Source organism: Oncorhynchus tshawytscha, linkage group LG08 (assembly GCF_018296145.1).
Source record: "Oncorhynchus tshawytscha isolate Ot180627B linkage group LG08, Otsh_v2.0, whole genome shotgun sequence".
Taxonomy (NCBI): Eukaryota; Metazoa; Chordata; class Actinopteri; order Salmoniformes; family Salmonidae; genus Oncorhynchus; species Oncorhynchus tshawytscha.
In genome coordinates this window covers 44,365,446-44,392,320 of record NC_056436.1, presented here as the reverse complement: position 1 = coordinate 44,392,320, position 26,875 = coordinate 44,365,446, and the positions used below count along the sequence as shown (strand labels likewise).

The window sequence follows — 26,875 nt, the reverse complement described above, 5'->3', positions numbered from 1 at the left end:
TTTCTGAGTAGGATTGTATTGCATTGACATGCAGGATACTGCAGGACGTGCAGTCTGTACTCTACACACCAGTGCCGCAAAGCCAAATCAGAGCTGCAGTAGACCTATATGCAAACAGACCATTGCCATTCACTTTGAACTGGACTGTGTTCACAGAATGAGCGGTCATAAATATATGGGCTTCTTTTGAGATCAGTGAGAGCTGTATTTAGCCACGTGTGCGCATTTGTTCATATCCTTTGCTAGTTAGCGAGTTATTAGCCCAGTTATAGATGCTTTATAGTCAGAAATGAGAAGTGATTGCTTACTACAAGAGCACAAAAAGCCATATTTGAAAAGAGTCGGGTAAAGAGCTTTGTCTAAGGGGCAGTGTTGAATTTTGAATAAGCTAAGTAGCCAATAGGCAAAGGATAGAACAATTTGTCTGATTCTCAGTAATAATGTTGAGGGAATAATACATTTAATTTCTAGCAAACACCACATTTTCAGTCACCTTGTCTGAAGGACAAGTGGATAAACAGGTTAATGTCAAGCACTGCAGCATATATTTTGTTTAATCTTATGGAATGTAAGCCTACATTGAACACCACACATTGGCTGCTACTGTAGACTCAATGATATAACATTTTAACATGGAAATAGCCACTCATATGATCAAATTGCAACAAAAGCATATTTGACCACTGTCTGAAACTAACTTAAAGTGGGTACAGCCTCAGTGTTCATAGTAAACGTGCGCTGGAAGTTACAGAAATTTCACAACGTTCAAGTTTGTGCACAGCAGAAGTGAAATTTGTCCAGTGCCCAAATTTTCTTTGAGGGAACATTGCTTGCAATCCCAGGATAGTGGGTTTGATTCCTAGGAACACATTCATAAGTTGTATGCACACATCTAAGTTTTGGTTAAGAGTCTGCTAATGATATATTATTTAAACATTTTGCTGAGTGAAACGCCATCAGATCAATCTCTCGTGGACAGATGCACCTAATATAACTTATCGTAGCGTCTGTCAGACTCAGGGATGCGACAACTAACGATAAACTTTGTTCTGGTGTGCAGAATGTCACTGATCAAACTACGATTTCGCAAGTGTTTAATCTTTCAAATTTCAGAAAGGGACATTTGACAGATTTAAGCAGAGCGGTAGTTCCACTCTTGTCAGCAACTTACTTTGCCTATGCCTGCTGTTTATTGTATTTTAGTTTGTATTGCCATTTTTTAAAATTTGAATGTGAGTTACTCACAATTCAGCATGTGGATGACATTTGTACAATATTCAGTAAAAAAAAATACAAATAAACATTCTCCTTATTCTACCATCTTCTCTAACAGTCTGCCCCCAGAACTAATTCGTGCATCTGGGGCGACAGGTTGCCTAGTAATTAGAGCGTTGGGCCAGTAACCGAAAGGTTGCTAGATCGAATCCCCGTGCTGACATGGTAAAAGTCTGTCATTCTGCCCTTTAACAAGGCAGTTAATCCACTGTTCCTAGGCCGTCACAGTAAAAAATAATTTGTTCATAACTGACTAGCCTAGTTAAAAAATTATAATAAAATAAAATCTGCCACAACTAGACAATATTCATGTTCTGGGTTTCCAAGACAAATCTTCAAAAAGTAAAAGCGCCAACAGAGTTGAGAAGGGCAGGTCAACATACCTCTTTGGTGTCTGTGCACTTTTTCCTCTTCTCGGATCCCAAAGCTGCTTTGACCGGCGCTTGGTGACCGGGAAGACCAGGGACAATAACTTTGCTCTTGACGTTAACTACTGGGGTTTTCACCTAAAAGACAAGAGCATGTATATTGAACAAAAATAAACAGGGCAACACTCAACAATCTAAGATTTTACTGACTTACAATTCATTTAAGGAAATAGGTCAATTTGAAATAAATGTAGTAAGCACTGATCTATGGATTTCACATGACTGGGTATATTTGTCATACCTTCTAAAAAGAAAAGTTAAGTTTATTTAGCTAGGTTGTGGATTAGAAAATCAGTCAGTATCTATTGTGATCATTTGTCAAGGGAATCCCTGTGCACTCAAATTGCAATTGGTAAAATGCAATTGTGTTCGTTGCCTGTAGCTTAACCCTACCGCAATAATGGGGCACTCAGCAAACTGCTCGCCCACACGACGCCATACACGTGGTCCGCGGTGGTGAAGCCGGTTCGACATACTGTCAAATTCTCTAATAAGATGTTGGAGGCGGCTCATGGTAGAGAAATTAACAATGAATTATCTGGAAAGAGGTCTGGTGGATATTCCTGCAGTCAGCATGCCAATTGCACGCTCCCTCAAAACTTCAGACTTCTGTGGCATTGTGAAAAAACTGCACATTTTAACCTCGTGACTAGGGGGCAGTATTTTAATTTTGGTAAAATAACGTTCCCAAAGTAAAACGGGATATTTTGTCAGGACAAGATGCTAGAATATGCATATAATTGACAGCTTATGATAGAAAACACTAAAGTTTCCAAAACTGTAAAAATATTGTCTGAGAGTATAACAGAACTGATATTGCAGGCGAAAGCCTGAGAAAAATCCAATCCGGAAGTGCCTCATGTTTTGAAAGCTCTGCGTTCCAATGCGTCCCTATTGAGCAGTTAATGGGCTATCAACCAGATTACTTTTTCTACGTATTCCCCAAGGTGTCTACAGCATTGTGACGTAGTTTTTCGCATTTATGTTGAAGAATACCCGTAAGCGGCTACATTGTGTAAGTGGTCACCTGATGGCTCTCAGAGTGATTCTCGCGTAAAATACAGGAGGTGGCCATTTTTCCAATCAGTCCTACTGAAAACCAATTGTCCCGGTGGATATATTATCGAATAGATATGTGAAAAACACCTTGAGGATTGATTATAAACAACGTTTGCCGTGTTTCTGTCGATATTAAGGAGCTAATTTTGAATATTTTTTCGGCGTTGTCGTGACCGAAATTTGCGGTCGATTTCTCAGCCAAACGTGAAGAACAAACAGAGCTATTTCGCCTAAAAAACAATCTTTTTGGAAAAAAGGAACATTGGCTATCTAACTGCAAGTCTCGTGAATGAAAACATCCGAAGCTCAAAGGTAAACAATTTAATTTGATTGCTTTTCTGATTTGTGACCAAGTTACCTGCTGCTAGCTGGACATAATGCTATGCTATCGATAAACTTACACAAATGCCTGTCTTGCTTTGGCTGTAAAGCATATTTTGAAAATCTGAGATGACAGGGTGATTAACAAAAGGCTAAGCTGTCTCTCAATATATTTCACTTGTGATTTTCATGAATAGGAATATTTTCCAGTAATATTTATGTCCGTTGCGTTATGCTAATTAGTGTCAGTCGATGATTACGCTCCCGGATCCGGGATGGGGTGTCACTAGAGGTTAAAGAGGCCTATTACCCCAAGCACAAGATGCACTTGTGTAACGATCATGCAGTTTAGTTGGATTATCGTGAAACAAACACTTTACATGTTGCATTTATACCAGAAACGAGCCCATGTCATTTAGACCAGACTAAAAGGCTGAAATGGCATCAACAGGGCATTACCTTGGAAACAGTAGTTTCCATGGCGATGGTGAGGGTGTTGTGGACATTGCGGGTTAGGCAGACGTGTCTCTCTGCTGTGTTCACATCCTATATGGGGAGGACAAGGGAAGGAACAAAATGTCAGTAACTGTATAAACATGTGGGTTTAAAAATAAAAAAATTCTATATACAGTACATTCGGAAGGTATTCAGATACCTACTTTTTCCACAGTTCAATTATAGCCTTATTCTAAAAAGGGATAATATTGTTTTTTTACTCAATCAACACAATAGCCCATAATGAGAGTGAACAGGTTTAGATTATTATTAAATGTTTTAAACAGAAATCACATTTACATTAGTATTCAGACCCTTTACTCAGTACTTTGAAGCAGCTTTGGCTACGATTACAGCCTCGAGTCCTCTTGGGTATGATGCTACAAGCTTGGCACATCTGTATTTGGGGAGTTTCTTCCATTCTTGTCTGCAGATCCTCTCAAGCTCTGTCAGGTTGGATGGGGAGAGCTGCTGCACAGCTATTTTCAGGTCTCTCCAGAGATGTTCGATCGGGTTCAAGCACCAGCTCTGGCTGGGCCACTCAAGGACACTTCTGGAGCAAGTTCTCATCAAGGATCTATGTACTTTCCTCAATTCTGACAAGTCTCCCAGTATCTGCCACTGAAAAACAACCCCGCAGCATGCTGCCACCACCATGCTTCACCGTAGGGACGATGCCAGATTTCCTCCAGATGTGACGCTTGGCGTTCAGGACAAAAAGTTCAATCTTGGTTTTATCAGACCAGAGGATGTTTCTCATGGTCTGACTGTCTTTAGATACCCTTTGGCAAACTCCAAGTGGGCTGTCATGTGGCTTTTACTGAAGAGTGGCTTCCATCTGGCCACGCTACCATAAAGGCCTGATGGGTGGAGTGCTGCAGAGATGGGTGTCCATCTGGAAGGTTCTCCCATCCCCACAGAGGAACTCTGGAACTGTGACCATTGGGTTCTTGGTCTTCCCCGATTGCTCAGTTTGGCTGGGCGGCCAGCTCCAGGAAGGGTCTTGGAGGTTCCAATCTTCTTCCATTTAAGAATGGAGGCCACTGTGTTCTTGTGGAACTTCAATGCTGCAGAAATGTTTTGGTACCCCTTCCCCAAATCTGTGCCCCCCACAATCCTGTCTCGGAGCTCTATGACAATTCCTTCGACATGGCTTGGTGTTTGCTCTAAAATGCACTGTCAACTGTGGCACCTTCTATAGACAGCTGTGTGCCTTTCCAAATCATGTCCAATCAATTGAATTTACCATAGGTGGACTCCAATCAAGTTGTGGAAACATCTTAAGGATGATAAATGGAATCAGGATGCATCGGAGCACAATTTCGAGTCTCATAGTAGAGGGTATGAATACTTATGTAAATAAGGTATATTTTTGGTATTTAAAATGTGTGTAGATTGAGATTTTTTGTATCCATTTTAGAATAAGGTTGAAATGTAACAAAATGTGAAAAGTATCAAGGTGCCTAAATACTTCCCAAATGCACCGAACAATAAAAATATGTAGTATTTTATCTTCTGTGCTAAAAATAATTTCTTGACTGGGTGAGGCACAGGACAGCATGTGCCATTAGCAAGGGAGCATGGTGTCTGACTGATTTACTGACAGATTAACACAGGTAACATGTTTGCTGAACAGTCCATCATTGTGGTCGCAATTCATCTACGTCCATATTTTCTCTTGCATTAATTTCCCCCCCCGAATGTTCACATTTTCTAACTGAGTAGAAAGTATAGTGTTCTGCTGAAACCAACGCAAAAACCAAAGTGAGATCAGTACATTGACGAGCCACGGCACAAACGACATTCAAGTCAGGAATATTGCTCACCTAGTATCATCAGCCTAGACTTAATAAATAAAGAAGACAATCCTTTATTAGCTACCTGCACTACAACCTTGAGCTGTAAACGTCTACTTGACAGGTTACAGTTGAGTGTTGGAGAAAACACTATTCAATTGAACTGTGCACCACTCACCAATCTCTCCATGACGGGCTGCAGGTAGCTGCCATAGGCAAGCAGGAGGCTGCGTGTGTCCGCAGTGAGGGCCGCGGCCAACAGAGGAACGGGCACGGGGATGTCCTCAAGCCCAGACATCTGGACTGTACAGGAGGGGGACAGCGGCTTCCTACAAGGCCTACATAAAAGTAAAGGTGGAGAAGGGCATTTCAAATTAACAGGGTCTTGTAAGTAGGGCACACCGTAACAAGCTGGTGGGCAACAGAAAAACAACATGGTTTCTTATTGGACAGGTTCCCCTTTCCTTCCATTTCATGCCTACTGAACACGACCTAGGTATCGGAAGTGTACCAGTGTTTTCCTACTAGCCAGCTATACAGTCAATTACAGAAATCGTGTTCAACCGGGTACCTTTTCCACGTAAATTAAGCAGGCTACTTTGCAATTCGCTAGTCAGATAAGTCTGCCGAGCCCTCTCCAGCTAGAATGAACCTGCTGCCTCAGTTTGTATGATGGCAATTTGCATATACTCCAGAATGTTATGAAGAGTGATCAGATGAATAGCAATTAATTGCAAAGCCCCTCATTTCCATGCAAAGGAACTGAATCCCCCAAAACATTTCCACTGCATTTCAGCCCTGCCACAAAAGCACCAGCTGACATTATGTCAGTGATTCTCTCGTTAACACAGGTGTGAGTGTTGACGAGGACAAGGCTGGAGATCACTCTGTCATGCTGATTAAGTTTGAATACCAGACTGGAAGCTTCAAAGGGAGGGTGGTGCTTGGAAACATTATTCTTCCTCTGTCAATCATGGTCACTGGCAAGGAAACTCATGCCATCATCATTGCTTTGCACATAAAGGGCTTCACACGCAAGGATATTGCTGCCAGTAAGCTTGCACCTAAATCAACCATTTATCAGATCATCAAGAACTTCAAGGAGAGCGGTTCAAATGTTGTGAAGGCTTCAGGTCGCTCAAGAAAGTCCAGCAATCGCCAGTACCATCTCCTAAAGTTGATTCAGCTGCGGCATCTGGGCACCACCAGTACAGAGCTTGCTCAGGAATGGCAGCAGGCAGGTTGAGTGCAGCTGACCACACAGTGATGTGAGGAATTTGGAGGATGGCCTGGTGTCAAGAAGGGCAGCAAAGATGCCACTTCTCTCCAGGAAAAACATCAGGGACAGACTACTATTCTGCAAAAGGTACAGGGATTGGACTGCTGAGGACTGGGGTAAAGTCATATTCTCTGATGAATCCCCTTTCCGATTGTTTGGTGCATCCGGAAAAAAGCTTGTGGAGAAGACAAGGTGAGCACTACCATCAGTCCTGTGTCATGCCAACAGTAAAGCACCCTGAGACCATTCATGTGTAGGGTTGCTTCTCAGCCAAGTGGGTGGGCTCACTCACAATTTTGCCTGAGAACACAGCCATGAATAAAGAATGGTACCAACACATCCTCCGAGAGCAACTTCTTCCAACCATCCAGTAACAGTTTGGTGACGAACGATGCCTTTTCCAGCATGATGGAGCACCTTGCCATAAGCCAAAAGTGATAACTAAGTGGCTCGGGGAACAAAACATCAATATTTTGGGTCCATGGCCAGGAAACTCCCCAGACCTTAATCCCATTGAGAACTTGTGGTCAATCCTCAAGAGGGGGGTGGACAAAATCTAACAAATAACTACACAATGCGCAACGATAGCATGGCTATATAAATGAGGTGCCCGTGGGCCTCCAGAGTGGCGCAGTGGTCTAAGAAACTGCATCGAGGTGCTAGCTGTGCCACACTTTTTGCTAATTTATTACAAATTTAAAAAATATATACTTATGTAAATAAGTTATCAGCACCTTTGCTATGAGATTCAAAATTGAGCTCAGGTGCATTACTGTTTCCATTAATCATCCTTGATGTTTCTACAACTTGATTGGAGTCCACCTGTGGTAAATTCAATTGATTGGACATGATTTGGAAAGGCACACACCTGTCTATATAAAAGGTCCCACAGTTGACAGTGCAAGTCAGAGCAAAAACTAAGCCATGAGGTCGAAGGAATTGTCCGTAGAGCTCCAAGACAGGATTGTGTTGTGCCACAGATCTAGGGAAGAGTATCAAAACATTCCTTCAGCTTTGATGGTATCTAACAACACAGTCGCCATTATTAAATTGGAAGAACTTTGGAACCACCAAGACTTCTTAGAGCTGGCAACTCGGCCAAACTGAGCAATCATGGGAAAAGGGCCTTGGTGAGGGAGGTGACCAAGAACCCAATGGTCACATTGACAGAGTTCCTCTGGAGATGGGAGAACATTCCAGGATGACAACCATCTCTGCAGAACTCCACCAATCAGGCCTTTATGGTCGTGGCCAGACAGAAGCTACTCTTCAGTAAAAGGCACTAAAGGACTGATCAAGAAACAAGATCCTCTGGTCTGATGAAATCAAGATTGAACTCTTTGGCCTGAATATCAAGCTTCACGTCTGGAAGAAAACTGGCACCACCCCTACAGTGAAGCATGGTGGTTGCAGCATCAAGCTGTGGGGATGTTTCTCAGTGGCAGGGACTGGATAGACTGGTCAGAATTGACTGAAAGTGGCCCAGCCAGAGCCCGGACATGAACCCGATCGACAATCTCTGGAGAGACCTGAAAATAGCTGTGCAGCAACGCTCCCCATCCAACCTGACAGAGCATGAGGATCTGCAGAGAAGAATGGGAGAAACTTCCTCAAATACAGGTGTGCCAAGCTTGTAGCGTCCTACCAAAAAAAGACTTGAGGCTATAATCGCTGCCAAAGTATTTGCTTTGCCATTATGGGGTGTGGCATAGTCAAAAAGACGGTGCAAAAAGGGTCACTGCAGTCCTCATAGCCATTTAGCAGCCTTATGGCTTGGGGGGTAGAAGCTGTTCAGGAGCTTTTTGGTCCCAGACTTCGTGCTCCGGTAGCATTTGCCATATGGGTGGCTGGACTCTTCCTGACACCACATGGTATAGAGGTCCTGGATGGCAGGGAGCTTGGCCCCAGTGATGTACTGAGCCGTACACTACTCTGTAGAGCCTTGTGGTCGAATGCTGAGCAGTTGCTATGCCAAACGGGGATGCAGCCAGCCAAGATGCTCTCAATGGTGTAGCTGTAGAAGATCCGAGGCAACATGACAAAATGTTCAGCCTGAGGGGGAAGAGGTGTTGTCATTCCAACCATGTTGGTGTGTTTGGACCATGATAGGGCCTTAGACGTGGACGCCGAGGAACTTGAAGCTCTCGACCTGCTCCACTACAGCCCTGTCAATGTGAATGGGGGTGGGTTCGACCCTCAGTTTCCTGTATTCCATTATAACCATATTTTGTCTTGTTCATATTGAGGGAGAGGTTGTAGTCCTGTCACAACACTGCCAGGTCTCTAACCTCCCTATAAGCAGTCTCATCGTTGTTCAGGCCCACCACCACCGTGTTATTGGCAAACATGGTGTTGGGAGTCGTGCATAGCCACTCAGTCGTAGTAGGTGAACGGAGTGCAGGAGGAGATTACGCATGCACCCGAGGGGCCTCATCCCTCCCTCTACAATTGGATCCTGTACTTCCTGATGGGCTGCCGCCAGGTGTTGAGGGTAGGTAACACATCCGCCACACTGACCCTCAATACCTAGTGGCAGCCCATCAGGAAGTACAGGATCCAATTGTAGAGAGAGGGATTCAGTACCATGCACCTTAGTGATGAGCTTGGAGGGCACATTGGAGTTGAATGCTGAGCTGTAGTCAATGATGAGCATTCACAGTTTTCCTTTTGTCCAGGTGGGTAAGGGCAGCGTGGAGTGCAATAGAGATTGCATCTGTAGATCTGTTTGAGCAGTATACTAATTGAAGTGGGTCCAGGGTTTCTAGGATGATGGTGTGAGCCATGACAAGCCTTGAGGCATTTCATGGCTACAGATGTGAGTGCACGGTGCAATAGGTTACCTTGGCAAAAGTACTGTCTTTCTTGGGCACAGACACTACTATGGTGGTCTGCTTAAAACATGCTGGTATTAGACACGGACAGCGAGAAGGTTGAAAATGTCAGTGAAGCCACTTGCTAGCGCATTTGCAAAGTAAGTGTCCTGGTAATCCGTCTGGCCCTGCAGCCTTGTGAATGTTAACCTCTTGAACCTCTGGGGGCAGTATTTCATTTTTGGATGAAAAAACGTTCCCGTTTTAAACAAGATATTTTGTCACGAAAAGATGCTCGACTATGCATATAATTGACAGCTTTGGAAAGAAAACACTCTGACGTTTCCAAAACTGCAAAGATATTGTCTGTGAGTGCCACAGAACTAATGCTACAGACGAAACCAAGATGAAATTTCATACAGGAAGTGAGCCAGATTTTGAATGTGCTGTGTTCCAATGTCTCCTTATATGGCTGTGAATGCGCAAGGAATGAGCCTACACTTTGTCGTTTCCCCAAGGTGTCTGCAGCATTGTGACGTATTTGTAGGCATATCATTGGAAAATTGACCATAAGAGACTACATTTACCAGGTGTCCGCTCGGTGTCCTCCGTCGAAACTATTGCGTAATCTCCAGGTACGTGCATTTTTCCATTTTGTTCAGAGGAGAAACCAAACTGCCACGAGTGATTTATCATCGAATAGATATGTGAAAAACACCTTGAGGATTAATTCTAAACAACGTTTGCCATGTTTCTGTCGATATTATGGAGTTAATTTGGAAAAAAGTTTGCCGTTGTAATGACTGAATTTTCGGGGGGTTTTCTTAGCCAAACGTGATGAACAAAACGGAGCGATTTCTCCTACACAAATAATATTTTGGGAAAAACTGAACATTTGCTATCTAACTGAGTCTCCTCATTGAAAACATCCAAAGTTCTTCAAAGGTAAATGATTTTATTCGAATGCTTTTCTTGTTTTTGTGAAAATGTTGCCTGCTGAATGCTAGGCTTAATGCTATGCTAGCTATCAATACTCTTACACAAATGCTTGTGTAGTTATGGTTGAAAAGCATTTTTTGAAAATCTGAGATGACAGTGTTGTTAACAAAAGGCTAAGCTTGTGAGCCAATATATTTATTTCATTTCATTTGCGATTTTCATGAATAGTTAACGTTGCGTTATGGTAATGAGCTTGAGGCTATAATTACACTCCCGGATACGGGATTGCTCGTCGCAACAGGTTAACCTGTTTAAAAAGGTCTTACTCACGTCCGCTAAGGAGAGCATGATCTCAGTCGTCCGGAACAGCTGGTGCTCTCACGTATGGTTCAGTGTTGCTTGCTTCAAAGCTAGCATAGAAGGCATTTAGTTAATCTTTTAGGCTCGAATTACTGGACAGCTCTCGCCTGGATTTCCCTTTGTCATCACTGATAGTTTGTAAGCCTTGCCACATCCGACGAGGGTCAGAGCCGGTGTAGTTGGATTCGATCTTAGTCCTGTATTGATGCTTTGCCGGTTCAGGAATCAGGAAGATAGCATTATTGTCAGATTTGATAAATGGAGGGCAAGGCAAAGCTTTGTGTAGAGTAAAGGTGATCTTGAGTTGTTTTGCCTCTTGTTGAACAGGTGACATGCTGGTAGAAATGAGCCCAAACTGATTTTAGTATACCTACATAAACCCACTGGCCACTAGGAGGGCTGAGGAAAATATGTTCAGCGGGACCTTTAAGGGACAGGCCGTTACTGTCATAATATGGGCACACGCTTGTCTGATTAAAAAAACCATCTCAGATTGCAATGTCGTCTCAGCAGCAGACAGTTGCAAACTCAAACATTGAAAAGCAACCTAGCATGTGAACAGAACTATGTAACTGGCCAGGAAACAAGATAATGTCACACTTATAGTCTTTGTCAATTCAACCAAATTCACCATGTGAGATTTGGACATTTGCTCTGTTTAACCACCTGCCAACGTGGCTGGTGAAATATACATTCTTAGCCTCCAATTACAAAACCTACCCACATTTGTAGGGTGTTAATTAGGGTGTTAATTAGGGTGTTAATTTCAAACCCTGGTTGCTAAACCCTGGTTGCTAGTTGAAAATACCAATCTAGCAATAGAATGTACCAGAGGCCACCAAAATAAAGCTTGTTCGGCAAACATTTTGGGAATCTGGCTGGCTACTTTTTCTATTTGGCTGGCTACTCCATGCGTTTGTGGAAAACACTGGTTTACCATGTAATAATGTGTACCAGCACTAAGTAGAGTAAATAAAATGTCAGCTGTCAGTAGTATATAACAATCTAACTACTACACCAATTACGCTGTCTAACTACGATGTAACAATTTTATGGTCACTTGATGCCAAAGGATTTTCTTTACCCTACTATGAACATCACTTCTTTCCTGAAATTGGCAATTGTCATACCACTATGAGTCTGTGCCCATAGCAGGAACCAGCCTTTCCCTCTTTGAACGTTCTTTCTTTCCCTGCCAGATAATGTATAAGACTCAGTGCCATTAAAGTACTCCGCCTTGCCCAGTGACAGGGGAAAGGTGTGTTGGTATTGACTGCTAAATGGCTGTAAATTAATGAGGATATGATCCTTGTTGTGCTAGAGGAATAAGAAGAGTCCGCCTTGCACAGTGACAGGAAGGGACAAGGTTTTAGAGACTAACCCGTTCAGAAAGTGCTCAAAGAGATGAAGCTGCCCATCCTTACACACAACCGCCAGCCTCACCGCCTAGGAGAAGGAGAAATAGCATTAGGCATGTGTCAGATGTCCAGTCCCAAATCACCCACCACAACCTTGCCTTAGACCCCAAACGCACACCCACAGTTTCTAAGGAATGTCTTGAACCAAGGTAGGCACTTATCAGTGAATCAATTTCGGTCAACAGCCCCTTTATTATTTTAGAGGATACGCTCCATCCCCTCAGATCTCAATCTCACGGCCATTAGGTCAGGGCACAGTGTGGTAAGAAGGGAGTAGACGATGACGATTGAGAGAGCAGGGTGGAGAGTGAGCGAGTGATATAGATTAACTTCCACAGCCAGTGCTCCTGGGTCCTTCACTGGGGGACGTTTGGTAAACTGAAACTTGTTAGGTAAAACGGATCCCTACCCTAACTCCAGTGAGGCACGGTCGACTCACCTCTTCCTTGCTGTTGGAAGTGAAGAGGTCAATGTGCTGGGGGTCGTCCGTCAGGGTGAAGGACACCACCGAGTTCTTGTCATTGCTGTCCTTCTGGACTTGCCTGAGGGGTGGATAGACAGACATGAAGATGAAGCACACACACACCAGCCCAAAGACGAGCCATTTGGCTTTGCTTTTTTCAATTGTAAACTTAACCTTGAGTTCTTGGCAGCAAGTGACCAAGACAAAAACATTTGTTAATTAGGGATGTAAAAGTTAACGTTAATAACAATAGGGAAGAAAATATTCACCTTTTTAATTGGTACCTTTATGGGGTGCACTCAAATTCACAACGGTTTAATAAAAATATCAAATGTCACTGCCTATCCTTGCAGGGGTCGCGTTGCTCAAACAGAAAAGGAAAGAAATGCAGATCTAAAAAGTATTTTCCATAGTAAAAAATTCCATAGTAATATATACTGCACTTAATGTACAGAACATTATGAAAACCTGCTCTTTCAATGACAGACTGACCAGGTTAATCCAGATGCAAGACACCATACTTGTCACTTGTTAAATACACTTCAAAATCAGTGTAGATTAAGGGGAGGAGACAGGTTAAAGGATTTTAAAGCCTTGAGATAATTTCAGATATGGGTGCCATTCAGAGGGCGAACGGGCAAGACAAAAGTTAAGCACCTTTGAGCAGTTGTAGGTGCCAGGCACACCGGGTTGATTTAAGACCTGCAACACTGCTGGGTTTGTCACCCAACCGTTTCTCGTGTGTATCAAGAATAGTCTACCACCCAAAGGACATCCCGCCAACTTGACAACTGTGGGAAGCATTGGATTCAACATGGGCCACCGTCCATGTGGAACACTTGACACCTTGTAGAGTCCATGCCCCAACAAATTGAGGGCAAAGGTGGGGTGAACTCAATATTAGGAAGGTGTTCTTAATGTTTTGTACACTCAGTGTATCAAATATATGGGCAACTGGCTATCTGGAGAGCTAGGCCGCTGTCTAAGAGTCTAAGGCAATGCATCTCAGTGATAGAGGCTTCACTACAAACACCCTGGTTTGAATCCAGGCTGTATTACAACCAGCCGTGATTGGGCACCCCATAGGGCGGCACAATTAGCCCATCGTCGTCCAGGTTTGGCCCGTGTAGCCCATCTTTGTAAAAAAAAAAAACGTATTCTTAACTGACTTGTCTAGTTAAATAACAGTTATATATAAAAAAAATCATTTGAGCAGACTTTTGAACCAAAATTCCTCAAACACACCAGTGTAACCTTAACAATGTCCTAAGAGTGGGTCTAAAAAATAAATAAAATAAAAAACCTACACACACAGTAACTCTTGGAAGTATTACAATACCATGTGCCTACAAACATAGTTAAAAAAAATGAAAATATATATATTTTTTAAATCCTTTCATTCAGCGAATCAGGTATCAAATAGCTATACTTCAAAAGCAAGGTAGCTAAGCAGGAGGGCTCTACTGTCATTTTCCAGTGCCAAGTAAGACATGAAGTTAGCCATTTCGTCAAATATGTTAAGGGAATGCGTGATGGATATTTTGACATGCAACATAAAAAACATAAATATATTTTTTGCTCTGCATTTGTGTGTAGATTTGCCTATGCCACACCATTTACCACCCAAGGGTCGGAACTCAACACATTCTTAGATTGCAAACCAAATATGATATTGCTAGGTAGCCATGCAACAGATCAAAGATACATCTAATGTCCTACAAAGAAAAACTAAATTTGCAGGCCTATACAGTGCATTTGGAAAGAATTCAGACCCCTTGTCTTTTCCACATTGTTACATTACAGCCTTATTATAATATGGATCCAATTGTTTTTTGACCCTCAATCTACACACAATAATCCATAATAACAAAGTGAATACCAGTTTAAGCTAAAAAAAATAACCGAAATACCTTATCAACATAAGTATTCACACCCTTTGCAATGACACTTTAAATTGAGCTCATCCTTTCCATTAAACATCCTTGAGATGTTTCAACAACTTAATTGGAGTCCACATGTGGTAAATTCAATTGATTGGACAGGATTGTGTCAAGACACAGATCTGGGGAAGGGTACCAAAACATTTCTGCAGCATCGAAGGTCACCAAGAACACATTGGCCACAATCATTCTTCAAATGGAAGAAGTTTGACTCTTCCTAGAGGTAGGCCGCCCGGCCACTGAGCAATAGGGGGAGAAGGGCCTTGGTCAGGGAGATGACAAAGAACCCGATGGCCACTGGGGTGAAGGTTCACCTTCAAACAGGACAACAACCCGAAGCACACAGCCAGGACAACGCAGGAGTGGCTTTGGGACAAGTCTCTGAATGTCCTTGAGTGGCCCAGCCAGAGACCAGACACAAACCCGATCGACCATCTCTGGAGAGGCCTGAAAACAGCTGCAAAGCGCCACGCCCCATCCAACCTGAAAGAGCTTGCAAGGATCTGCAGAGAAGAATGGGAGAAACTCCCCAAATACAGGTGTGCCAAGCTTGTAACGTCATACCCAAGAAGGCACGAGACTGTAATCTCTGCCAAAGGTGCTTCAACAAAGTACTGAGTGAAGTGCCTGAATACTTATGTAGATGATTATTTTTTAATCAATTTGAAAACATTTCTAAAAACATGTTTTGCTTTGTCATTATAAGGTAAGTGTGTGTAGATTGATGAGGGGGAAGACGATGTAATTGTTTTTAGAAAAAGGCTGTAACGTAACAAAATGTGGAAAAAGTCGAAGGGTCTGAATACTTCCGAATACACCGAAAAGGCTACTAGATTCACCGTAAATGCCGTGCACGGCTCAGTTCCGCTAGCGCTTCATCTCAAATATATATTCTTTAGTGGTATCACTGTCTCTATACTCAAAGCTGACTAACTTCATTGGGATTGGGGCAGCATTTTCACTTTTGGATGAAAAGCGTGCTCAGAGTAAATGGCCTGCTCCTCAGTCCCAGATGCTAATATATTCATATTACAAGTAGTATTGGATAGAAAACACTCTGAAGTTTCTAAAACTGTTTGAATGATGTCTGTGAGTATAACAGAACTTGTATGGCAGGCAAAAACCTGGCTTGAAGATACAGTGGGAGATTGGTCATCTTGCACAGCCTACGGCTCCCACTAGATGGCAACAGTCTTTAGAACGTTGTTTCAGGCTTCTACTGTGAAGGGGGGCTGAATGAGGGGGGAATGAGTCAGAGGTCTGCCAGCAGCCACGAGCTCGTGATGCGTGGTAATGTGAAAGTTACCTCGTGTTCCATTGCTTTTCTACAGACAAAAGGAATTCTCCGGTTGGGACATTGAAGATTTATGATAAAAACATCCTAAAGATTGATTCTATACTTTGTTTGATATGTTTCTACGACCAGTAATAACTCTTTGGACTTTTCGTCCGACCTTTCCACTGGACTTGCACGCGCATTTGGATTTGTTTACCAGGCGCCCTAACAAAAGTAGCTATTTGGACATAAATGGACATTATCGAACAAATCAAACATTTGTGGAACTGGGATTCCTGGGAGTGCTTTCTGATGAAGATCAAAGGTAAGTGAATATTTATAATGCTATTTCTGACTTTTTTTAAAATCCGACACAGCGGTTGCATTAAGGAGAAGTCTCTTTAATTCTGGGAATAACATTTGTATCTTTTATCAATGTTTATTATGAGTATGTCTGTAAATTGATGTGGTTCTCTGCAAAATCACTGCATGTTTTGGAACTACTGAACATAACACACCAATGTAAAATTTGAATTTGATAGAAATTTGCACTTTATCGAACAAAACATACATGTATTGTGTAACATGAAGTCCTATGAGTGTCATCTGATGAAGATCAAAGGTTAGTGGTCAATTTTCATCTCTATTTGTGCTTTTTGTGACTCCTCTCTTTAGCTGGAAAAAAAGGCTGTGTTTTTCTGTGAGTTGGTGGTGACCTAGCATAATTGTTTGTGGTGCTTTCGCTGTAAAGCCTATTTGAAATCAGACACTGTGGCTGGATTAACGAGAATGTTATCTTCAATGGTGCCTAATACTTTTATGTTTAAGAAATTTGATTTATGAGATGTCTGTTGATTTGTATTCGGCGCCCTGCAATTTCATTGGCTGTTGGCGAGAACTCCGTTCCCAGACAGGTTAACAGTACTTGTTTTAATAACGGTCTTCCCAACAATTATACTGAACAAAAATATAAATACAACACTTGGTAAAATTGTTGTGAGTTACAGTACAATCAGTCAATTGAAGTAATCCAATCCATAGATTTCAGATAACTGGGCAGGGGTGCAGTCATGGGTGAAAAGGGTAGCAAGAGTGAGAGCCAGCAGAGCAACAGGGACAGGGCAGATATTGTCATTGCAGGAAACAGGTTAATGCACATTAATGTAGACCAAAAAATGGTTTTAAAAGCCAAAAATCTACAGGAACGTTGTGAAGCCTAATCACTGACATAAGCAAAATTGCTTCCGAAAGAGGGAAATGTCTTTGTAGGTCATTTTCACTTTATCAACCCAGCTGTAGTTAGTGTTGTCTATCAAACTGTATAGGCCACCTTGTTCTCTCCTCTGGCAACAGCCTGACTCACACCGGCACACTTGACGTAAACAGAGGCGCACATGTCGATAGCTCTAACATCTTCATAGTGCGCCTCAAGTATTACTTTATGTTAAATTTTTTAGATTTTTTTTGCCGCAGGAGCAACAATTAAGATGAGGCACAATATAATGGAAGCACTAATTATCTCTGCCACATGTTTAAATACCTTTGAAAGTGAAATGTAAGACTTAAGGCCTCTAAATCAGAGTTTAAGAAAGACTTTAACCTCTTGAGCTTACTTGAGACGCAGACGTCTCACCTAGAGCTCTAGAAATGCACATGCGCGACGCTATATGCTAATGGTATTAGTTAAAACGCAAACGTTCATTAAAATACACATGTTTGGTATTAAAATAAAGCTACAGTCATTGTGAATCTAGCCACCGTTTCAGATTTTTAAAATGCTTTTCGGCGAAAGCATGAGAAGCTATTATCTGATAGCATGCAACACCCCAAAAGACCCGTAGGGCATGTAAACAAAAGAATTAGCATAGTCGGCGCTACACAAACCGCACAATAAAATATAAAACATTAATTACCTTTGACCATCTTCTTTCTTTGCACACCTTGATGTCCCATAATCAATACTGGGTCTTTTTTTGGATTAAATCGGTCCATATATAGCCTAGATATCGATCTTTGTGTGGAAAACGGAAAAAGAGCGTTTCATAACGTAACGTCATTTTTAAAAGTTAAAAATTCGACGATAAACTTTTACAAAACACTTGAAATACCTTTCTAATGCAACTTTAGGTATAACTACACGTTAATAAGCTATAAAAATCATCAGGAGGCGATGAGCCTGCCGTGTGGAAAAAATGTCCGGAGAAAAAGGCAGACAATGCCTCGGGTCGGTGGTCGGAGAGAATCGGTTCCCTTTGGGCGGATCTACCAAGAATCAATTCAGATTCAAATGAGGAGACTCTATAGATCCTGTGGTAGCTGTAGGTACTGCAAGCTTGGCCAAATATATTACGGTTCACCTTTAACAATTCATGGGAGTGGCGCATGGATACTTTTTCCATCTCCAGTGATCAGATTTTCCTGCGCTTTTCGATGAAACAGACGTTCTGTTATAGTCACAGCCGTGATTTAAACAGTTTTGGAAACGTCTGAGTGTTTTCTATCCACACATACTAATCATATGCATATACTATATTCCTGGCCTGAGTAGCAGGACGCCAAAATGTTGCGCGATTTTTAACAGAATTTCAGAAAAAGTAGGGGGGAAGCTTAACAGGTTAAGGACCTGCAGACTTAAACATTGGGAGAACTTTGATACAGATGATGTCCCTTACAAAGCATGCCTGTAACCCAATGCACTGCTTTTCAAATCTTTTCGGACAAATTTGAGCAGATTCATAGCGATTAATATCGATTAAACACAGAAAGTCAAGCAATTATTTGTGACAAATTATTTTTAGATCATTTGACAGCCCTATTCTTTAAAGAATCAGGCTGTCGAGACAAATGACAGGTCTCATTTACAAAGGAGCTCCTTCAAACAAGTCACTTCAAATCACATGCAACACAATAAAACAACCCCAGTGCATAATGGATCTACTGAGGAAAGCATTATGGCGGTCCGTTCTCACCACACGCTGATGAGTCTGTCGTGGGCCGCCCCGGACAGGAAGTAGAGGCCATTGCTGTCCGGGGGACGCGTGGTGGCGAAGCGCAGGTTCGTCACGGCTGTGGAGTGACCTGTGAACTTCTGATGAAAACAAGTGGGAGTTAGACATCTTAAAGACAGGGGGGCGTTTGAATAATTTCCTCCTCCTTGAGGTAATCACTGTTCTGGAACGTGTTCATTAAGACACAACAGAAAATGTTCTGCAAACGAAGAGGCTTTCTTATCGGACAAGTCCAGGTACTACCTCTGCATTTCTGTTTTGTTACCTACTGAACACGACCCAAATCTGACACTGCTGGAACAGTACTAGGGTGATAACACTCCCACAATTTGTCAACCAAGACTCTTCAGTTCTTTCGGCCAATCAGTTGGTTGAAATTTTAAAACATGTATTTTTCCAAGTATAGACAACCTGTTTGAATAAAACCAACTCTATGTACCGTAATTTCTGGACTATTAAGCGCACCTGAATATAAACCGCACCAACTGATTAAAAAAAATATATGTATTTTGTACATAAATAAGCTGCACGTCTATAAGCCGCAGGTGCCTACCGGTACATAGAAACAAATTAACTTTACACAGCCTTTAAATGAAATACGGCTTTTAACAAATTAAACAGGAGCCTACCAAGAAAGTCATTGGTCACTATCTTCCTCCTCCTGTGCACTGAAACCACTGAAGTCATCTCCTTCGGTGTCGGAGTTGAATTGCTTCATCCGATGTTGGATCGTTTTCATTGTCGCTCTCGTCACATTCATCCGGAGGCAAATTCCCCGCTGAACTGCCCTCAACAACACGCAGCAGTCCAGCCTTTCGAAGCCCGTTGATGATAGTGGATTTTTTGACAATGCTCCACGCTGTCAGGACCCACTGGCAGACTTGACCATAAGTGGCTCTTCGCATGCGGGCCCGTTTTAGTGAAGGATTTCTCCCCACTTGTCATCCAAGCCTCCCACTGAACGCCACCTTAAATGCACGATTTACACTGGATGTCGAGTGGCTGCAAATACTTTGTTGTGCCCCCAGGAATCCCAGCTGGAATTGAGTTTGTCCTCTTAATGGCTTCTTTCACAGAATCTGTTATGTGGGCCCTCATGCTGTCCAACACGAGCAATGCCTTGTTCTTGTGAAAGAATCCTCCCGGTCGCTTGCCGTAACACTCCGTATGCCATTCATGCCTTAGGCCTTCCGTCATCCATCCTTTCTTGTTGACTTTCATAACAATTCCTCTCAGGAATTTCTCTTTTGGCATTGTCATGCGTTTAAAAATCAACATCGGTGGAAGCTTTTCTCCCGATGCCGTGCAGCTCAGAACACCGGTGAAGTGCGTTTTTTCATGTCCAGTTGTTTTCAGCGTGACGGATGATTCGCCTTTCCTGTTGACAGTCCGTGTGAGAGGCAGGTCAAACGTCAGAGGAACCTCATCCATATTTATGATGTCGTGCGGGCCGATGGAATGCTCCTCTATCTTTGCATCAGTGAATTTGCGGAAGTTTGAAACTTTTTCCTCATAGTCGGGAGGGAGCTGCTGACACAGACTCGTCCGTACCCTGTTGGACAGGCCTGTACGTCTCATAAATCTGAGACACCACGATGGTCCACCTCTAAAATCCTCAAACTTCATTGCGGTGGCGATTGTTTTGGCTTTCAATCGGATCTGCACAGTTGAAACACCTTGGCCGTCTGCTCTCTGTGTGTTGACCCAGTCTTCAAGCTCATTTTCTAGTTTGGGCCATCTGCTTTTCTTCCCTCTGAAAGCTTTTGTTGTCTTTTTGCACTGAGTCAGTTCCTCACGCAGCTGTTTCCAACATCTTATCGTCGACTCATAAAAGGCAAAGCTCCCGTGCAACAGCTCTATTTCCTTTTCCAACAGCCAGATCGATCGCCTTCAACTTGAAAGCTGCATCATATGCATTTCTCCGTGTCTTTGCCATGGTGAGGGTGACAAAATGACTACCGTAATCAGAATGACGGGAAGTTTGAGCGCGCTCGATTTACGTCACATTATGTGACGGTGCTCAGTTTTTTGGCGGCATGAATCTTGTGAAAGCGGGAAAAATCCATAAATTGTAAATCCGCATCATTGTATAAACCGCAGGGTTCAAAGCGTGGGACAAAAGTAGCGGCTTATAGTCCGGAAATTACGGTAGGCTACTGAGGTTGTATGATGCTTTAAGCACTGCAATTCAAAGTGACAAATTAATCAAAAAGGAGCCTGAGATCAATATAACCTAACCAGAAGAAAAACAACGTGCTCCCGACCCAAACCTCCTCCCGCTGCTGGTCTTAGCATACTGCCATTAAGCTCCTGAAGTTGCCGGTAATTGGTTATAGCAGCAGTTCGCAACCATGTCCATTCGGAATGCTAAGATATCTTACCATTTATACTGATCTGTGTGCCAGCACGAGGAACAAAAAAAAAAAAATGTAATCTCAAAAATCAATTTCATATGGTTAATCAATTCTAAATCAAAATGATAGTTAAAAATATATATTGAATTATTGCCAATATGTAAAAATAGCCTACATAAAAGTCAACAAATAACACCAGTCTGCAAGTAAAAAAAAAAAATCCAGACATAAATATCCTACACAAGGCCTGTCTGCAAGGAACTTGAAACATTGTATTTGCACAAGGGATAAGTAATCAAGTAAGCCTATTTTGACATTTCCACCAGATCAGAGTATGATATTTTTTCCCTCTTTCACATTGAGTGGTTATCAGAAGGGAGAGAGCTGGAAAATATTAAATAGGCTACGTTGAGGAACTATTGTGTCATTCTCAAATGGATGTAAAAAATAAAATAAAAACTTTATTAATTTAAAGCTCAACAGCTCTTTGGTGATGTGAGTTAAATCAGAAATAGTATCAGATCCTTACTCTAGATGGACAGGAGCACTCCAAAACAAGACAACACATTGTTGCCATTCCCATGGCATAAGCAATTGTTTACTCCACTTTTATTTTATACACTGCTCAAAAAAATAAAGGGAACACTTAAACAACACAATGTAACTCCAAGTCAATCACACTTCTGTGAAATCAAACTGTCCACTTAGGAAGCAACACTGATTGACAATAAATGTCACATGCCGTTGTGCAAATGGAATAGACAACAGGTGGAAATTATAGGCAATTAGCAAGACACCCCCAATAAAAGGAGTGGTTCTGCAGGTGGTACCGCAGACCACTTCTCAGTTCCTATGCTTCCTGGCTGATGTTTTGGTCAGTTTTGAATGCTGGCGGTGCTTTCACTCTAGTGGTAGCATGAGACGGAGTCTACAACCCACACAAGTGGCTCAGGTAGTGCAGCTCATCCAGGATGGCACATCAATGCGAGCTATGGCAAGAAGGTTTGCCGTGTCTGTCAGCATAGTGTCCAGAGCATGGAGGCGCTACCAGGAGACAGGCCAGTACATCAGGAGACGTGGAGGAGGCCGTAGGAGGGCAACAACCCAGCAGCAGGACCGCTACCTCCGCCTTTGTGCAAGGAGGAGCAGGAAGAGCACTGCCAGAGCCCTGCAAAATGACCTCCAGCAGGCCACAAATGTGCATGTGTCTGCTCAAACGGTCAGAAACAGACTCCATGAGGGTGGTATGAGGGCCCGACGTCCACAGGTGGGGGTTGTGCTTACAGCCCAACACCGTGCAGGACGTTTGGCATTTGCCAGAGAACACCAAGATTGGCAAATTCGCCACTGGCGCCCTGTGCTCTTCACAGATGAAAGCAGGTTCACACTGAGCACGTGACAGAGTCTGGATACGCCGTGGAGAACGTTCTGCTGCCTGCAACATCCTCCAGCATGGCCAGTTTGGTGGTGGGTCAGTCATGGTGTGGCATTTCTTTGGGGGGCCGCACAGCCCTCCATGTGCTCGCCAGAGGTAGCCTGACTGCCATTAGGTACCGAGATGAGATCCTCAGACCCCTTGTGAGACCATATGCTGGTGCGGTTGGCCCTGGGTTCCTCCTAATGCAAGACAATGCTAGGCCTCATGTGGCTGGAGTGTGTCAGCAGTTCCTGCAAGAGGAAGGCATTGATGCTATGGACTGGCCCGCCCGTTCCCCAGACCTGAATCCAATTGAGCACATCTGGGACATCATGTCTCGCTCCATCCACCAACGTTGCACCACAGACTGTCCAGGAGTTGGCGGATGCTTTAGTCCAGGTCTGGGAGATCCCTCAGGAGACCATCCACCACCTCATCAGGAGCATGCCCAGGCGTTGTAGGGAGGTTGAACAATTTGATTTCCACTGATCATTTTTGTGTGATTTTGTTGCCAGCACATTCAACTATGTAAAGAAAAAAGTATTTAATAACATTTCACTCATTCAGATCTAGGATGTGCTATTTTAGTGTTCCCTTTATTTTTTTGAGCAGGGTATATTTGCCACTGCACCGCAATTTGTTTTTACATACAGTACCAGTCAAAGTTGACAAGTACTCATTTTTACTATTTTCTACATTGTGGAATAATAGTGAAGACATCAAAACTGAACACATAGAATCATGTAGTAACCAAAAAAAATGGCGTTAAATCAAAATATATATTTTATGTTTGAGATGATTCTTAGTAGCCACCCTTTGCCTTGATGACAGCTTTGCTCACTCTTGGCACTCTCAACCAGCTTCATGAGGTCGTCACCTGGAATGCATTTCCAACAGTCTTGAAGGAGTGCCAACAGGAGTGCAAACACGCTAAGCACTTGTTGGCTGTTTTTTATTCACTCCGCGGTCCAACTTATCCCAAACTGTTTCAATTGGGTTGAGTTCGGGTGATTGTGGAGGCCAGGTCATCTGATGCAGCAACTCCATCACTCTCCTTCTTGGTCAAATAGCCCTTACACAGCATGGAGGTGTTAGGTCATTGTCCTGTTGAAAAACAAATGATAGGATGGCGTATCGCTGTAGAATGCTGTGGTTGCCATGCTGGTTAACCATGACTTGAATTCTAAATAAATCACTGACTGTCACCAGCAAAGCACCCCCACACCACCTGCTCCATGCTTCACGGTGGAAACCACATATACGGAGATCATCTTTTCACCTAGAGTCTCACAAAGACAGCGGTTGGAACCAAACAAAATTTTACATTTCTCCACCTGTCTAATATCCATTGCTCGTGTTTCTTGGCCCAAACAAATCGTCTTATTGGTGTCCTTTAATGGTTTCTTTGCAGTAATTTGACCGTGAAGGCCTGATTCACAGTCTCCTCTGAACAGTTGATGCTGAGATGTCTGTTACTTGAACTCTGTGAAGCATTTATTTGTCCAGGTCTTAAAGTAATGGACTGCCATTTATTTATGTTTGCTTATTTGTGTTCTTGCCATAATATGGACTTTGTAACCAAAAAGGAGACTTGCATTTCAAAACAATCTTTATTTAATTACTGCAGTAATGGAGCTTGTCAACAAACCACCCGTAAATGAGTCATTGAGAGCCCAACGACAAGAGATACCATGGCCTTTTATAACAAAGACACACCCCCTTCAGTCAACATGACAGATGTATGGAATGGGTAACAGGGTTAGGATTTGTACATTACTATCTGCTGTGAATTGTTAAGAATCTGCTGTACAAACGGTCCTTATTGTGTAGAGACCAGGGTCTGGACCCAGAATCATCTCTTCCTGGCACCCAAGTAGAGAAAATGTAACTTAATTAAGGCACACATGCAAATTGAAATGTAGTCCAGGTTGAGGACTACCTCATGAAGCTGGTATTAAATATATTTGGATTTGCTTTACACTTTTTTGTTTACTAAATGATCCCATGTGTTATTTCATGGTTGTGATATCTTCACTATTATTAAACAATGTAGTAAACAACAAAAATAAAGAAAAAACCCTGGAACGGGTACTGTAACTATTAAGGTCCGTCATGGTCTGGAGAGGTGTGTCACAGCATCATCGGACTGGGCTTGTTGTTATTGCAGGCAATCTCAACGCTGTGTGTTACAGGGAAGACATCCTCTTCCCTCATATGGTAGGTACCCTTCCCGCAGGCTCATCCTGACATGACAATGCCACCAGCCATACTGCTCGTTCGTGATTTCCTGCAAGACAGGAAGGTCAGTGTTCTGCCATGGCCAGCGAAGAGCCCAGATCTCATTGAGCAGGTCTGGGATCTGTTGGATCGGAGGGTGAGGGCTGGGGCCATTCCCCCCAGAAACTTGCCTTGGTGGAAGAGTGGGGTAACAGTTCACACTGGTATATCTGGTGCAGTCAATGAGGAAGAGATGCACTGCAGTACTTAACGCAGCTGGTGGCCACACCAGATACGAACTGTTAATTTTGATTTTGACCCCCTCTGTTTGGGGACACATGGAACTCGTTCAGTTTGTCTCAGTTGTTGAATCTTGTGTTCATATGAATATTTACACTTTTGCTGAAAACAAACTGTTGACAGTGAGGAGGTTTCTTTTTTTGCCGAGTTCATACACAAACAACCTTATTTACACAACTATCCTGACCATTTTCTCTGAAACTCAAAATTGAACTCGGGTGCATCTTGCTTCCATTGATCTGTCACAGTTGACAGTGCATGTCAGAGCAAAAACCAAGCCGTGGTGTTTAACCTCTTGATTCTAGCCATCCGGGATCGTGAATACAGCCTCAAGCTCATTAGCATAACGCAACGTTAACTATTCATGAAAATCGCAAATGAAATGAAATAAATATGCTAGCTCTCCAGCTTAGCCTTTTGTTAACACTCATCTCAGATTTTCAAAATATGCTTTTCAACCATAGCAAAACAAGCATTTGTGTAACAGTATTGATAGCTAGCGTAGCATTTAGCGGGCAACATTTTCACAAAAACAAGAAAAGCATTCAAATAAAATAATTTACCTTTGAAGAACTTCGGATGTTTTCAATGAGGAGACTCAGATAGCAAATGTTCAGTTTTTCCAAAAAGATTCTTTGTGTATGAGAAATCACTCCGTTTTGTTCATCACGTTTGGCTACCCCCAAAAAAAAAAATGAAAATGCAGTCATCAAAACGCCGAACTTTTTTCCAAATTAACTCCATAATATCGACTGAAACATAGCCAACGTTGTTTAGAATAAATCCTCAAGGTGTTTTTCAGATATCTCTTCGATGATATTTCGTTCGTGGAAGTCTGCTCTCTCCTCTGAATCACATGGAAGAATGCTTGCAGCTGAAGATTACGCGCCAATTTCGACAAAGGACACCAGGCGGACACCTGGTAAATGTAGTCTCTTATGGCCAATCTTCCAATGATATGCCTACAAATACGTCACAATGCTGCAGACACCTTGGGAAAACGGCAGAAAGTGTAGGCTCGTTCAGGGCGCATTCACAGCCATATAAGGAGACATTGGAACACAGCGCCTTCAAAATCTAGGCCATTTCCTGTTTGAAATTTCATCTTGGTTTCGCCTGTAGCATCAGTTCTGTGGCACTCACAGATAATATCTTTGCAGTTTTGGAAACGTCAGTGTTTTCTTTCCAAAGCTGTCAATTATATGCATAGTTGAGCATCTTTTCATGACAAAATATCTTGTTTAAAACGGGAACGTTTTTTATCCATAAATTAAAAGAGCGCCGCCTATATCCAAGAAGTTAAGGAATTGTCCGTACATCTCCGAGACAGGATTGTGTCAAAACATCTGGGCAAGGGCACCATTTTTTTTTCTTCAGCATTGAAGGTCCTCAAGAACACAGTGGCCTCCATCATTCTTACACGGAAGAAGTTTGGAACCACCAAGACTCTTCATAGAGCTGGCCGCCCAGCCAAACTGAGCAATCGGGGGAGAAGGGCCTCGGTCAGAAAGCTGACCAAGAACCCGAGGGTCCAGAGTTCCTCTGTGGAGATGGGAGAACCTTCCAGAAGGACAACCATCTGTGGCACTCCACCAATCAGGCCTTTATGATGGAGTGGCCAAGTGGAAGCCACTCCTCAGTAAAAGGAACATGACAGCCCACTTGGAGTTTGCCAAAAGACACCAAATGGACTATCACACCATGAAACAAAATGCTCTTG

The 26,875-nt window shown here is 42.7% G+C and overlaps 1 protein-coding gene across 1 annotated transcript in view; it reads right to left on the bottom strand.

Moving 5' to 3' along the window:
- LOC112256432 (WD repeat-containing protein 43) overlaps positions 1 to 26,875 on the bottom strand; it is a 51,101-nt gene that overhangs the window by 19,951 nt on the left and 4,275 nt on the right. The window contains exons 5-10 of the mRNA XM_024429698.2: positions 18,829 to 18,947; positions 12,620 to 12,722; positions 12,144 to 12,208; positions 5,553 to 5,712; positions 3,543 to 3,629; positions 1,659 to 1,781 (exon numbers count right to left, since the gene is read on the bottom strand). Coding sequence (XP_024285466.1) covers positions 1,659 to 1,781; positions 3,543 to 3,629; positions 5,553 to 5,712; positions 12,144 to 12,208; positions 12,620 to 12,722; positions 18,829 to 18,947 — 657 coding nt within the window. The remainder of the gene's footprint in view (positions 1 to 1,658; positions 1,782 to 3,542; positions 3,630 to 5,552; positions 5,713 to 12,143; positions 12,209 to 12,619; positions 12,723 to 18,828; positions 18,948 to 26,875) is intronic.